At 48.6% G+C, this 13,799-nt stretch overlaps 2 protein-coding genes across 3 annotated transcripts in view; both read left to right on the top strand.

Annotated features, from left to right (window-relative positions):
- Positions 1–9,148, top strand: part of UBTD1 (ubiquitin domain containing 1) — a 75,469-nt gene extending 66,321 nt beyond the window's left edge. Inside the window, exons 3-4 of the mRNA XM_005885409.2 lie at positions 6,469–6,696; positions 8,046–9,148. Of these exons, the coding sequence (XP_005885471.1) occupies positions 6,469–6,696; positions 8,046–8,431 (614 nt within the window). The 3' untranslated portion in view covers positions 8,432–9,148. The remainder of the gene's footprint in view (positions 1–6,468; positions 6,697–8,045) is intronic.
- ANKRD2 (ankyrin repeat domain 2 (stretch responsive muscle)) overlaps positions 1–13,799 on the top strand; it is an 86,654-nt gene that overhangs the window by 66,321 nt on the left and 6,534 nt on the right. The window contains exon 1 of one of the 2 annotated variants that reach the window (XM_005885404.2): positions 10,396–10,770. The exons of the other annotated variant lie outside the window; for it this stretch is intronic. Within the exon in view, the coding sequence (XP_005885466.1) occupies positions 10,603–10,770 (168 nt within the window). The 5' untranslated portion in view covers positions 10,396–10,602. Of the gene's footprint in view, positions 1–10,395; positions 10,771–13,799 lie in introns of those variants that run through there. 2 annotated transcript variants of the gene reach the window in all.

Here is a 13,799-nt window from a genome sequence, read left to right as displayed (position 1 = left end):
CCCCCCCCCCCCATCCCGGTGCACAGGATGATGCCCAACCACACTGGCAAAGGCCTGCTGCCCTTTTCTTGGCATCAACCTCTCCCCCTTCCCGCCATCACCACCCCATTCTAATATTTTCTGGTGCTTTCAGCCTAAAAAGACCAGAGTGCAGGATGAGGGACTTTTAAACCATTGTATCCTGGGTAGCAGCAGATGCTGTAATACTTGGAGAGGCATTGTGTCCATCCATGGGTGAGAAGTGTGTCTATGACAGGAAAGGGTGCTGCTGTCGATGTGGAGAGGAGGGGACCCTGAAGGCCAGATATTCAAGCAAAGCATCCTAAGGTATCCATGGCCTCCTGAGATGATGACTTTGAAAGGTGACTCCACGGGGCTGTGTTTATTTTAAAAAGAGAGCGCGATGCATGCATAATACACAGTACACTTCTGGTGTCCTGGAGTCATCAGTCCAGCAACATAATTGTTAGGAACAGAACCAAACTGTGACCATTAAAGGGGGTGGGATCTAAGAAGGAAGAACAGATGCCCCAAAGCCTAGTGTCTTCTTTAGAAAGCATGTTTCTTAGAATTGGCTGCTTTTTTTTTTTTTTTGAGGTGTAGTGGTAAGATTTATTGGAGCTTGAGCAAACAAAAAGGACTGTCTCCAGGTGCCTGGTGTTTCACGCATGACCAGGTGGCTCAGCTTCGTCTCACTGTGGAAGAAGAGAACTGGGTGCCCTTGACCTCACAGTGCCGACAAGCTTCCTAAACCCTCAGCAGATCAGGAGTGGCTCATTAGCTGGATTTAACCTCTTTCCATAGGAGCAGCAGATAGACATAGATGGAAACCAGTAAGAAGTGACCTCTGGCACAGAGGAAGGAAGCAATACAAGTCAACTCAAGAAGTTAATAAGCCCCCGAGGTTGGGGTCATTGAGTGGAGGGGCAGACATACCACACCCCAGAGGTCCCTGAAGGTGTCACTGAACAACGACTGTGAATCCTGCTGGATCAAAACTCTTGTTAGGGAGTCATCAATATGAAAGGACCAAAGAAAGAAGGAGTCATAAATCATGAAGAAGGATCCAGGCAGAAACACCTTTGGGCCAAACTCCCCCCCCCTCAAAAAAAAATACGTGGACAAAACTAATCTTCTGTTTCACCAGTGCCACTTCTCTGTCTTTTACACTTAAACCTTTTATTTGATCTGGCTTTGATTTTTATGGTTGGTGTGAGGTAGGGATCTTGTTTAATGTGTTCCTATATGGAGACCCTTAGTCTCAACACCATCAATAGTCCATGTTAAGAAAACTCTTTCATGTTTTTCCTCTGCTGCTTACACAGAATACTTCTGATGCTAGTTTTTGTGGGTGTTTTTCCACACCAAGCAATTCTCCAATTCTCTGTGGCTACCAACTGGTGTCCTACAATTCTCAATTCTCTTACTATCCAGAATTAGCACAGACCCCACAGGTGAAGGGCTCAGTCCCCCCCACTTCAGGTTGCCCACAACTTTTTTTCAACTTGGCTACATATTAGAAGTTCCCATAACCCCCTCCTTTGGTTTGATAATTTGCTAGAGCGACTCTCAGAACCCAGGAAAAACAGTTTACTTACTGTTGTCAATTTATTACAAAGGGTATTTTAAAGGATACAAATGAACAGCCAGGTAAAGAGATGCAGAGGGTGAGGTTTGGAAGGGTCTCCAGCATAGGAACTTCTGGTCCCTGGACTGGGGGTGTGCCACCCTCCCATCACATGGATGTGTTCACTAACATGGAAGCTCTCCAAAGCCCATACTTCGGGGATTTTTATGGAGGCTTCACCACTTAGGCACGACCAATTATTAACTCAATTTACAACCCCTCTCCCTGCTCCAGAGAATGGAAGGCATGGCTGAAAATTCCAAGCTTATCATGGCTTGATCTTTCTGGTGACCAGCCCTCATCCAGGATCCCACCAAGAGTTTTCTCATTAAAACAAAAGACACTTATCTGGCCGGTGTGCTCAGTGGTTGAGCATTGACCCATGAACCAAGAGGTCATGGTTCAATTCCTAGTCAGGGCACATGCCCAGGTTGTGGGCTGGATCCCCAGTAGGGGCCATGCAGGAGGTGCCGATCGATGATTCTCTCTCATCATTGATGTTACTATCTCTCTCTCCCTTTCCCTTCCTCTCTCCAAAATCAATTAAAAAAAAAAAGACACTGTGTCACCTAGGAAATTCCAAGCAATTTAGGAGGTCTGTATCAGACATTCCTATCACTCAGGAAATTATGAGGGTTTTAGGAGTTCAGTGTCAGGAACCGGGTCAAAGACAAAATACTAACAGGAACGGGGGGCAGAGCCAATATATATATTTCTAATAATATTTCACATCTATCACAAACACATACATGCATGCATATGCCCTATCTGCAATGTTCCTTCTTACTTGAAGCATATTTCTGTATATGCCTGGTCTATTTCTGGGCTCTCTATTGCATTCCACTGGCCCATTTATTCTTGTTCCAGTGCTACACTCACTATAGCTTTACAATTACTGTCAATAATTGTAGTGCAAGTTTTCCCACCTTATTTTTCTCTAAGAGTATCATTGTTCTTCTGTATAAATTTTAGAATCAGCTTGCCAAGTTCCTTGAAAAAACAATAACACCTCCCAGTTAGGAATTTTATTGGAATCTCATTAATATATAGATCAGTTTGGAGGAAAATGGGACACCTTTATGATCTTGTTGCATATTGCTTCATCCCCATTCTTCCTATTGTATCCTCCTGGAAATTCTGTTTTAAAAATGTCAGAGCCCTGGCCAGTTTGGTTCAGTGGATAGAGCATCGGCCTGTAGACTGAAGGGTCCTGGGTTCGATTCTGATTAAGGGCACATGCCCAGGTTTCGGGCTCAATCCCCAGTAGGGGCGTGCAGGAGGCAGCCAATCAATGATTCTCTCTCATCATTGACATTTCTATCTCCCCCTCTCCCTTCCTCTCTGAAATCAATAACAAAATATATATATTAAAAACAACAACAACAAAGAAAGTATTGTTGTTGTTTTTGTTTTTTTTAAAAAAGACCATCTACCCTGGTGGGGTGGCTCAGTTGGTTGGAGCATCATCCTGTACACCAAAAGGTTGTGGGTTTGATCCCCAATCAGGGTGAATGTGGGAAACAACCGATCCATGTTTTCCTCTCTCCCTCTCCCTTTCTCTCTCTCTCTCTCTCTCCCCCCCCCTTCTCTCTCTCTCTTCTCCTTCCTCTCTCACTAAAAGACAATTTAATTGGGTGAGGATTAAAAAAGAAAGTTTCAGTTATTATATTTTTCATTTCTAGAAGTCTATATGGTTCTTTTAATTCCTGCTTGGTCATTCTTTATAATCTCCTTTTCCCTGTTCATATTTTCAAGAGTCTCTTATTTCTTAAACTCAGTATTTCATAATCTGTGTTTGATAAATCCCATATCTGAAATTTTTTGAGTCTGATTCTTCTGTTTGCTATTTGTGCTGGCTCTGTCTCATATTGCCTTATTTCCTTGTATGTTTTGATTTAAAAAAAAAACACCAATAAACTATGACCTTATTATTTCTTTTCCTTGGAACTTTATCTCGGGAAGTATTTGAGGCCTGGTTTGAGGCTGTTTTTCTACAAAGAAGATTTGCATTTCCTTCTGCTAACCCAGGGACACTTTAAATTAAAAGTCTGGTCAAGAGTTTTCTGCCTGCAAAGCTATCCGCAAACCGACCTTTGTGGATTCAGTCTAACCTGAGGTGAAACCCTCACTCTGTCACTTACTGTGTGACCTCGGGCAAGTCATTTAGTCTCTCTGCCTGTCCCATCATCTGTGAAATAGCAATAACACCTCCACCTGAGGCAATTGCAAGGATGAAATGGGATAATGTACATAAATAAAGTGCTTACATGGGGTTCTTTCACACAGTTGGTAGACAGTGAAAGTCATTCTCTTCCCCTGAAGAGCCCCCGTTTCCTGCCCCGGCCAGTGGGGATAGCCTAGCGGTAGCCCCCAGATCTAGTCCAGTCTCTCTCTTGCAGGATCTGACTTAGAGTGGGAGACAAGTACTTTATTAATCCTCACCTGAGGACATTTTTCTTTTGATTTTTAGAGAGTGGAAGGGAGAACAAGAAAGAGAGAGAGAGAGACAGAGAGAGAAACATTGATGTGAGAGAGATACATCGATTGTTGCCTTCGCACATGCCCCGATCAGGGCTGGGGATCGAGCCACACCTGAGGTACATGCCTTTGACTGGAATTGAACCCAAGACCCTTCGGTCCCCAGCCAGCGCTCTTTCCACTGAGCCAAACCAGCTAGGTCGGGAGCCAAGAACTTTAGACCTCGCTCTTGTGGCTACTTCTGCCTTCAGCTTTGGGATAACAGCCTCCGAAAGCCTGTGAGAGGTGCTCCTGCTCAGCCCTGACTGTGGTCGGGAGTTGTCTGGGAGGCCAGTTGGGGCCAAGTGACAAGAAAAACGACATGTAACAGAATTGCTTCTTCAGATGCTGCAGGATTCTTGGGTTCATTGGTTATGATTATGTTAAAAAATATTCTTTGTAACTATATGGTGGAACATGAATAACAAGTCATTAAAATTGTGTATAATTTAAATCATGGGAATATACTAGGTGTACTGGTTAATAATATCAGATTTTGTAATCAAAGAAAACACGATAATTTCAAGAGAAACACCAAAAGTGCTTTATTCAAAGTAATGTCCATCGCTAGCTAGACATTTCCCCCATCTTTCAGGTAATTTGTGGATACCGTCCCAATAGAACTTTTCTTGTTTGAGGCAAACCATTCAGAGACCCAATTTTCCACTTCTTGGTACGTTTTGAAGTGCTGCTCAGAAAGTGCGTGTGCCATCGATCGGAATGTAAGCTGAAGGAGCAAGGTCTGATGAATACGGCGGGTGGGTTAATACTTCCCAGGCAAGATCTTTTAACGTGTCTTTAACTGGTTTTGAAGTGTGTGATGGTGCGTCATCATGAAGCAAAATTACTTTGCTGTGTCTTCTGGAACATTCTGGTCATTTCACGATCAAAGTGTGGTTCAAATTAATTATTTCTTGTCAGTAGTGATCAGTATTAACAGTTTCACCTGGTTTTAGAAGCTCATAATATACCACACCTTCCTGATCCCACCAAACGCAGAGCATTGTCTTCTTTCTAAAGCAATTTGGCCTTGCAGTCGATGTTGATGGTTGACCTGGATCAACCCATGATTTTGCGCATTTGAGATTCTCAAAATAAATCCACTTTTCATCGCCAGTCACAATTTGAAAAGACTTTCTTTCGTGCCATTGAAGCAACATTTTACTGATGACTTTTCGGTTTTCCATTTATTTGTCTTTCGTTCAGTTGATGTGGCACCCATTTTCCTTCCTTTAAAATCTTTCCCATTGCTTGTAAACGATCGGCAATTGTTTGCTGAGCAACGTTTAATCTTTCTGCAAGTTGTTTTTGAGTTTGACACGCATCTTCATCCAATAATGCTTGTAATTGTTGGTCTTCAAACTTTTTCGGTTGACCTGGACATTCTTTGTCTTTCACATCGAAATCATCACTTTTAAAGTGTTTAAACCAGCGTTCACAAGTATCTTGAGATGGAGCATGGTCACCATAAGCTTCCCGAAGTATTCAGCAGCACTTTTCTTCGAAATAAAGTAATGAATTATAACTTCCCGCAAGTGCTTTTTTTTTGGCACGAAATTTGACATTTTTAAGTAAGTAAAAATATCTATGATGTTAACACCTTCAGCAAATTTGATATATGAAGTTTTGAAGCTTGTTGTTAATACAACAAAATAGCATACATATAAAATCACATGTATATCAATATATGTGTAACTCCATCTAGTGAAAAAATCCGCATTATTAACTGATACAACTAGTACATTGACAGTAATATAAATGTGAAATAAACAGAAAGTTGTATATTGCCAAGAGAACATTTTAAATCCTATGTATAACAAAGAATATAAAATATTTAATAATATGGACTCAACTATATTGAGAAAAATGGAGAAAAGGAAGCTGGATGGAAATATGTCCAGATGTCAACAGTGGTCATTTCTGAATGGTGGAATTCTTGAGGAATCTTTTTCTGCAATGGCAGAATGGAATAAGCATGGTCAAAGGGTGGCCTTGGAGTCAGAAAGTCTTGGTTAAATTGGTACCTGCGTGGCCTTAGACAAACAACAACCTCTCTGTACTACTTTATAATCAGTTACATGACAGCAGTAACAATAAGAACAGTATATGCTTGCTGATAGAAGTACTTTATGTCCCCAGGTTGGGTGTGTGCAGTTTCCAGACTCTTCCCTGACTCCAAGGATAGGTCCAAAGACTAAATACTTAGGAGCCACTGCAATGGGGTAGGGTGGGCTGGGCAGTGGGTCCTGGTCCTGGCCTGGGGATGAGGGGGCTGGGCAGCCCTGGCTTTAGAGGTGCTGAGCCTCCCCCTCTGTCCTGCCTAGGACGCAATGAGCCCCTGAAGAAGGAGCGGCTGAAGTGGAAGAGCGACTACCCCATGACGGACGGGCAGCTGCGGAGCAAGCGGGATGAGTTCTGGGACACAGCACCTGCCTTCGAGGGCCGCAAGGAGATCTGGGACGCCCTCAAGGCTGCCGCCTATGCGGCTGAGGCCAACGACCATGAGCTGGCTCAGGCCATCCTGGATGGAGCCAGCATCACCCTGCCACATGGTGAGCGGCAGGGTTGGGGCTTGGTCCCCACTGGAGGCGGGGCCATCATTGCTGTTTATGGTAGAGGAGAGTCTGTGGTCAGCCACACTAGGAGTTGCTATCCAAGCTGGTGGGTGGCGGGTGTGGCTATCCACTTGTTCATTCAGCAGTCCTATGAGCAGGACCAGGAGTGAGGGCACAAAGAAAAATGAGACACAGTCCCTGTTTGCCCAGTGAGGGAGTGGAAAGGCACCAGCAAACCTCAAAGCAGTGTGATGAGAGCAGGCTAAGGGTTACTCAGGTGCTTTGAGATCCCAGAACACCTAAGGGACCAACCTTCTGTTGGGTACTTACGTGCTGAGCACTGAACTAGAAGCTTCTGCGTTATCTCATTTACATTCATAACAGCCTGTGGGACTGTGTAAAGAGGGGGTAACGGTAGAACTCTATAGAGTCTTAGACCTAGGTTTAACATGAGCGTTCCCCTGCTTTGTGACCTTGAGCTAGGAGCTTCTCCAATTTAAAGCCTCAGTGACTTTAATGGGGATATCTACTTCATAGGCCGGTTGTTAGGATTCAGTGAGCTACCCTAACATCATTTAGTCTAGTCCTAGCACTTAGTAGGTGCTCAGGGCATAGTAAATATATTTCTACATGCAGTACATTGTATAAGCAAGGAAATTGAGACTCATTAGGTATAACACCCCACACCACCCAAGTCAAGACATGAAGAGCAGGGCCTGTGCTGTTTCATTCATTCTTATAAACCCAGCACCCAGCACATATGCTCAGCAATGTTGTTGAATAAACAAATGGAAAATTAAATAATTTGCCAGGGTTGTACAAACCAGTATCTGGTAGAGACAGAATGTCAGCCCAGGTCTTCCTGACTCCACCTGGAGCTCCTCCAAGCTCACCCAGGGACACATGACTGAAGGGTGGGTTTGGGACTGTGGGTGGCCATGACAGGTGTATTAGTCTGCTTGGCCTGCTATAACAAAATACCACAGACTGGATGGCTTATTAAACAACAAATTTATTTCTCACAGTTCTTGAGGCTGGGAAGCTCAAGACCAAGGTGCCAGCTGGAATCAGTTTTAGGCAAGAGCTCTCTCCCTGGCTGGTAGACGGCCGCCTGCTTGCATTGTCCTTACATGGTAGAGAGAGGGCGGGAGCATTCTTGTGTCTCTTATAATGACACTAATTCTGCCAGATCAGGATCCCACCCAAATGATCTCATTTCACTTTAATTACTCTCATATAGGCCCCTATTTCCAAATACATTGGGTTTAGAACTTTAACATAGGGATTTTTTGTGGGGATATAATTCAGCCCCCAAGCTGACTCTGATAGCCCTGTCTTTCCCACAGGCACTCTCTGCGAATGCTACGATGAGCTGGGCAATCGCTACCAGCTGCCCATCTACTGCCTGTCGCCACCCGTGAACCTGCTGCTGGAACACACTGAGGAGGAGAGTGTGGAGCCCCCAGAGCCCACACCCAGCGTCCGTCGTGAGTTCCCGCTGAAGGTGCGCCTCTCCACGGGCAAGGACGTGAGGCTCAGTGCCAGCCTGCCCGACACAGTGGGGCAGCTCAAGAGGCAGCTGCACGCCCAGGAGGGCATCGAGCCGTCCTGGCAGCGATGGTTCTTCTCTGGGAAGCTGCTCACAGACCGCACACGGCTCCAGGAAACCAAGATCCAGAAAGATTTTGTCATCCAGGTCATCATCAACCAGCCCCCACCACCCCAGGACTGAGGAGCCTACGGACCCCTGGGCAGAGAGGCCAGGGAGGGCCTCTGCGGGGCTGAGAGGCCCCTGGGCTGGAGCACCAGGCCCCTCCCTGCTGCTGCCTTAGAGTGCTGATGTTTTCTTCAGGGGTGCCTCCCTGCTGTTTGGCTGCTGGGCGAGCCGTAAAGGGACCCTGCCTCCCAGGGCCACCGTGGGCCACCAGTGCCCAGCACCCAGGAAGCAGTGCTGCCACACAGGCCTTGCCAACCTTGTCAGAGAAAAGGAAAACTGGGGCCCCCCACCCTGCCTGTCTCCCACAGCAGGTTCGAGCCATGAGGGCCAGCTGGAGGCCCCTGAAGCCCAGATCTGTCATCTGGTGCTTCCAGCTGTGCTCACTCGGTTTTCTGCTCAGGGTCTGAAGCAGCTGCTGTCTCCCTCCCCTCCCCCTACCCCCTGACTCTGCCCTGGGCACAATGCCAGTGCCCTGGAGGGGAGGGGACTGCTCATGAGCCCCAGGAGCTGGGAGCCTGAGGCCAACCTTTGCCTCTCCCTGCCCCCAGCACAATTGGCAGAGATGAGGCGGTTGGCCGGACAGCTGGGCTGCTGTGGCAGGGGTCTGCACAGGGCCATCTCCTGGCTGTAACCCAAACATGGGGTGCCTGCAGCCAGTCATGGCCCCACAGCAGGTCCCTGTGTACAGACATATCTGCATATTTATCAATAAAGCCTTTTGCTCCTTCCTTCTCTCTTGCCTGGCTATGACTTTGGGTTCCCCTGCAGCTCTGTGGAGCCTGGGAACCGGTTCTGGTGTGGGAGAAGGTGGGTGCCCGGCCTCCCAGCTGCTCTGGGTGCAGCAGAGAGTACAATGGAGCAAGCTTTGAACACTAGTGTCTGGGCCCTGTGTTCTTAGGGGTCTTCAGGAAAAGCCACTTAACCTCTGAATCCACTTTGCTTGTCTTTCAAGTGGATGTGATACCACCTGCCCTGTCTCCTCCCTCAGTTGCTGAGAGGAGTAAATGGGCTAACAGATGTGAAGAAGGCAGCATCTCAGGAAGGCGGTGTTAGTTACCTGCTGGTCTGTTCCTGCAGCAGGAGGGTGCTGGCTTCTGGCTCCAGCCCCTGAGCCAGACCCTCAGGACTAAGGTGTGTGCAGATCCTGGAGACACTGCTCACTTGCTGATGTTAAAGCAAAATTTCTGACAAACTTAGAGCATGTGTTGGCTTGCCAGCAAAGGGACCAGATAAAAAAGGGAGCTGTTCCTGTGCTTCCCTGGGGGAAAGTGTGCATGTGAGCAGAGAGGGCAATCTTGGAGAAGGTGGTCTAGCTAAGGACAGGCCACGCGAATGTTACAGAACCGCAGAGCTGTGGTGTCCACGGTTCACTGGCAGTTAAACGTGGGACTGAGCAGGTACAGGCCTGCTGCTTCTCCAGTTGGGAGTATTTGTCTTTCTCAGTGAGCATGGCTGTCCCCAGTCAGGGAGGCCTGACAGGGAAACAGGAGAAAAGGACGGTCAGTCCGAGCTGGTGTCGTCATCTGAGCTTGGCAATGTACTCTGGCCCTTCCACTGGCTTCCTGAGACTCCTATTGAAGGAAGACTCTATACCTCCTGCAGAGGCCCCTGAAACAGATCAGGAACGAATGGACATAAAGCCAAATGCAGGGATGCTCTGCTAGGGGGCGCTGTGGGACCCCAGAGACGCAAAAGTCTGCATGAACTGTGCACAAAGCGGGAGGCAGCCGCCCTGACCCCCACCAGCCACCGGGCACTTCAGCTGGGAGGGAGCCCCTGCCCCTTTCCAGAGCCAGCGGGGCCTGTATACAGGACAGCCCAGGACACGGGACTGTCTTGGGTCCCCACTTTGGCTTTCAGGCCCCCTGATTAGCCCTGGCTGGGCACAGTTTTCAGGCGTCCAGCAGGTGGCACTGCCATCAGGGCTAGAGGCAGCCAGTGGGTCCTTCCTGCAGCCCAGCTGCCCTGGCTAAGGACCAGCTGGGCCTAAGCACTCATGGCAAAGGCTGGGCAGGCTCCTTCCTGCAGCCCCTGCTCTTGGGGTACTGTGCCCTCCAGCTCTAATAGGCCAGGGGATGTGGGGGGCAACTGTCCTTGCCTCTCCTCTGCTCTCTCCGGCTACCCGGGGTGAAGGTGACGGGGGCCAGGGGGCGGGGGGGCAGGTGGAGAATTGAGCTGGTGAGCTCATGGCAAAGGCGCCCAGCAAGGGGGGGTGGGGTGCCCTGGTCTATAAAGCCCCCGTGGCTCTTTGGCCTGCAGAAGCGGGCATGGACAGCACCATGGCGGGCTCCGAGGCGCTACAGAGCGCCACAGCGCTTATTGAGGAGCGGCTGGCACAGGAGGAGGAGAATGAGGTATGGGCAGAGGTGTGGGTGCCCAGGGGGGTCCTGAGGAGATCCAGCTCTGCTGTCAAGGGAAGGAAGAGGCTGGCTGCCACGCCTGTGGTGGAAGGAGGACAGGTGTCCCTAGGGCTCCATTCCAGCCACAGGGTCTCCTGGTGGAGAGGGCTGCTGGTGGGAGACAGGCATCAGCCCTAAGAACTGAGGGACAGTGGGTGAGTGAGCCAAGCTGGGCTCCCCGAGACCCTGCCCATGCACCTGGGCCTTGAGATAAGCCGGGCTGCACAGAATGAGACAGCTAGGAAGCTGCCTGGGGATGTGGGAATGTGGGTCCCTGAGATCCCCCAGTTTCTGGGTGGGAGACAGACAGGAGGAACTCCAGGTTTGGTCACTGAAGAACAAAGACGGAGCAGAGGGAAAAAGGAAGCATGGGTTTCCCTAGGACCGCCAGCCACACGTGGAGAGGCCATGGGAGCATGGGGCTCTGGGCAACCACATTTTCTCTGGAATAAAGAAATGGGGGGAGGAGCGTGCCAGCTTGTCCTGCTTTTCATTTTATTTAAACTAGACCTAGAGTCTGCTCTGCTAAATGCAGAAGTGCTGTGAGGACTGAGAGGAACTGTAAGGCCAGTCCCTGCCTCCTTTTTACCAACCTGCATTCCTTTAAGCCAGCGGCTCTCAACCTGTGGGTCGCGACCCCTTTGGGGGTCGAACGACCCTTTCACAGGGGTCACCTAAGACCATCGGAAAACACATATATAATTACATATTGTTTTTGTGATTAATCACTATGCTTTAATTATGTTCAATTTGTAACAATGAAAATACATCCTGCATATCAGATATTTACATTATGATTCATAACAGTAGCAAAATTACAGTTATGAAGTAGCAATGAAAATAATTTTATGGTTGGGGGTCACCACAACATGAGGAACTGTATTAAAGGGTCGCGGCATTAGGAAAGTTGAGAACCACTGCTTTAAGCCAACACCTGTCAGGTGCATAGTCTACTAAGAAAGCAGAGTGAGGGAGTGGTGGAATAGAGGTGTTAAATCAGAAAGAAGTGAAGGAGCACAAAGGGTGGATGAGTCATTCCAACTGTGGGCCCTCAAGGACTTCTCTGTGGACAGGATGGCATTTGAGCTGGGCCTTCAAGAATGGTGAGTGGAGATCAGGGTATTCAGGCTGAGGAAAAGACAGGCACTAAAGTTTAGATCAGTGAAAGGATGACTGTTATTAGAAATTCTGGTGGCAGGGGCTAAGGCTGGGAAGGGAAGCAGGACAAAAACCAGAGAGGGACATGTGAAAGATACGTATTCTGTGGGCAATGGGGAGCCACTAAATGTTGTTGAGTGAGAGAGGGTGGTGTCATCTGACCTATTTTAGGAAGGCAACTCTGAAAGCCCTAAGAAGGACTTGTTGGAGGAGGGAAGACTGGCCCTAACAGGAATGGGAGGGAGAAGACAAGTCAGCTTAGAGGTAGACTCCATTCAAAAAAAGAAGAGTGACGAATGGGGTGAGGATGAGGGAAGGATCAGGACACCAGTGGAAGAAGAGATGAGGACTAGGGAAGGGAAGGCAGTCTTGTAAGTGAAGAGTTTGGACCAAGCCTGCTGAGTCTTGGCTTGGGCATCCCTGGAAGTCCAGTAATGCCATTTCTCACTCCTCCAAGGGCTTGTCCATCAGCGCCAGGCAGGTGAATCATGCCACTGTGCCATTTTTGGAATGCTGGATGCAGAGGCATTAATCAAAGGGACATGGAGCAGTCCTCGTCCATTCATTCATACAACAAATATAGCAGCAGGGCTCTCAGGACACTGGGTGCCCACAGAGCCAACCTTCCCATGGAGTCTAGTAGCTTAGCAAATGCCGGCTACTATGCTAAGTACTGTACAGGCATCTATGAAGTAAAGGCATCTATGAGTTCTGTTGTGCTCCACCCACTAGCATCCAATGCAATAGCATTTATTGAGTCCCTGCTGCATGCCAGCCCACAAAGACTAATCTGAAGCTAGGGGCCATAGAGTCTGGGTAAGACATGGATGAACATTAGAGTCCCCAGTTGTTCCCACCAGCCCAAGTCCAGCAGGGTCCTCAGAGGAGAGCCTCTGACCAGTCTGTGCCCCCTTCTTGGGGTGGGAGGAGAAAAAGGTCCTGGAGACCAGCCCAGGGAATGAGGCTCCGTTGTGGGACACTTACTGGGTCAGGTCATCACTGAGGACTGAGGGGTGGACAGAGATGCTGAGCTCACCTGCAACCATCCATTCACTCGTTCATTCATTTCTTCTCTAAAGCAGGAATGGGGAATGTCCGGCCCACGGGCCATATACGGCCCATGAAATCATTTGGTCTGGCTCTGCCAAGGCATTAGGGGTGAGTTAATTAAATGTTTGACCAAATAGAGTAGGCTAATTTTTAAGTAGATAATTTTGTATGGCCCACGAATGATGTCATAAATATCCAAATGGCCCTTGGCAGAAAAAAGGTTCCCACATTCACTGAGCACCTACCATGCGGTAGGCCCTGTCACGGGTGCAGGGGATACCAAGATGATTAGGATCCAAGACCATGCTCTGGCTGCTCCATGCGGATCCCAGCCAGACTCCCACATGCAGGAGTAGCTGTAGCCTGAGGGCATCCCTTGGCCCCGGGAGAGGAGGCAGTGTTTGAGGAGAGGCCAGCACTGGGGATACGTCAAACCACACAAGTCTGACATGGAAGGGAGAAGCCCGTGGAGAACAGGACCTCCAAAATAGAGACCTGGGAAATCAGATCACCCTTGGAAAGTGTAACACCAGGACTCAGTGGGAAATGATAAAACGCCAGCTGAGAGCTCTGAAAGGGTGGCCATTCCCCCCAAGCTGCCATCTCGGCCAGCACCCTCCCACCTGGGCGAATGTTCCCCGTGCACTGGAACCTCAGAGATGGGGGCCAGCTCTTCACAGAGTGCTTTCCTTTAAGAGAGAAGGAGGAAGTAGCCCAGGCAGGTAGGTCAGAGCTACAAATGGGGAGGAGACTGGGAAGGGGTTTCACCTGTATTT

The sequence above is a fragment of the Myotis brandtii genome, unplaced genomic scaffold (genome assembly GCF_000412655.1).
Source record: "Myotis brandtii unplaced genomic scaffold, ASM41265v1 scaffold902, whole genome shotgun sequence".
Classification (NCBI taxonomy): Eukaryota; Metazoa; Chordata; class Mammalia; order Chiroptera; family Vespertilionidae; genus Myotis; species Myotis brandtii.
Note: the sequence above shows the minus strand (reverse complement) of the source record. Positions and strands in the feature narration are given on the sequence as shown.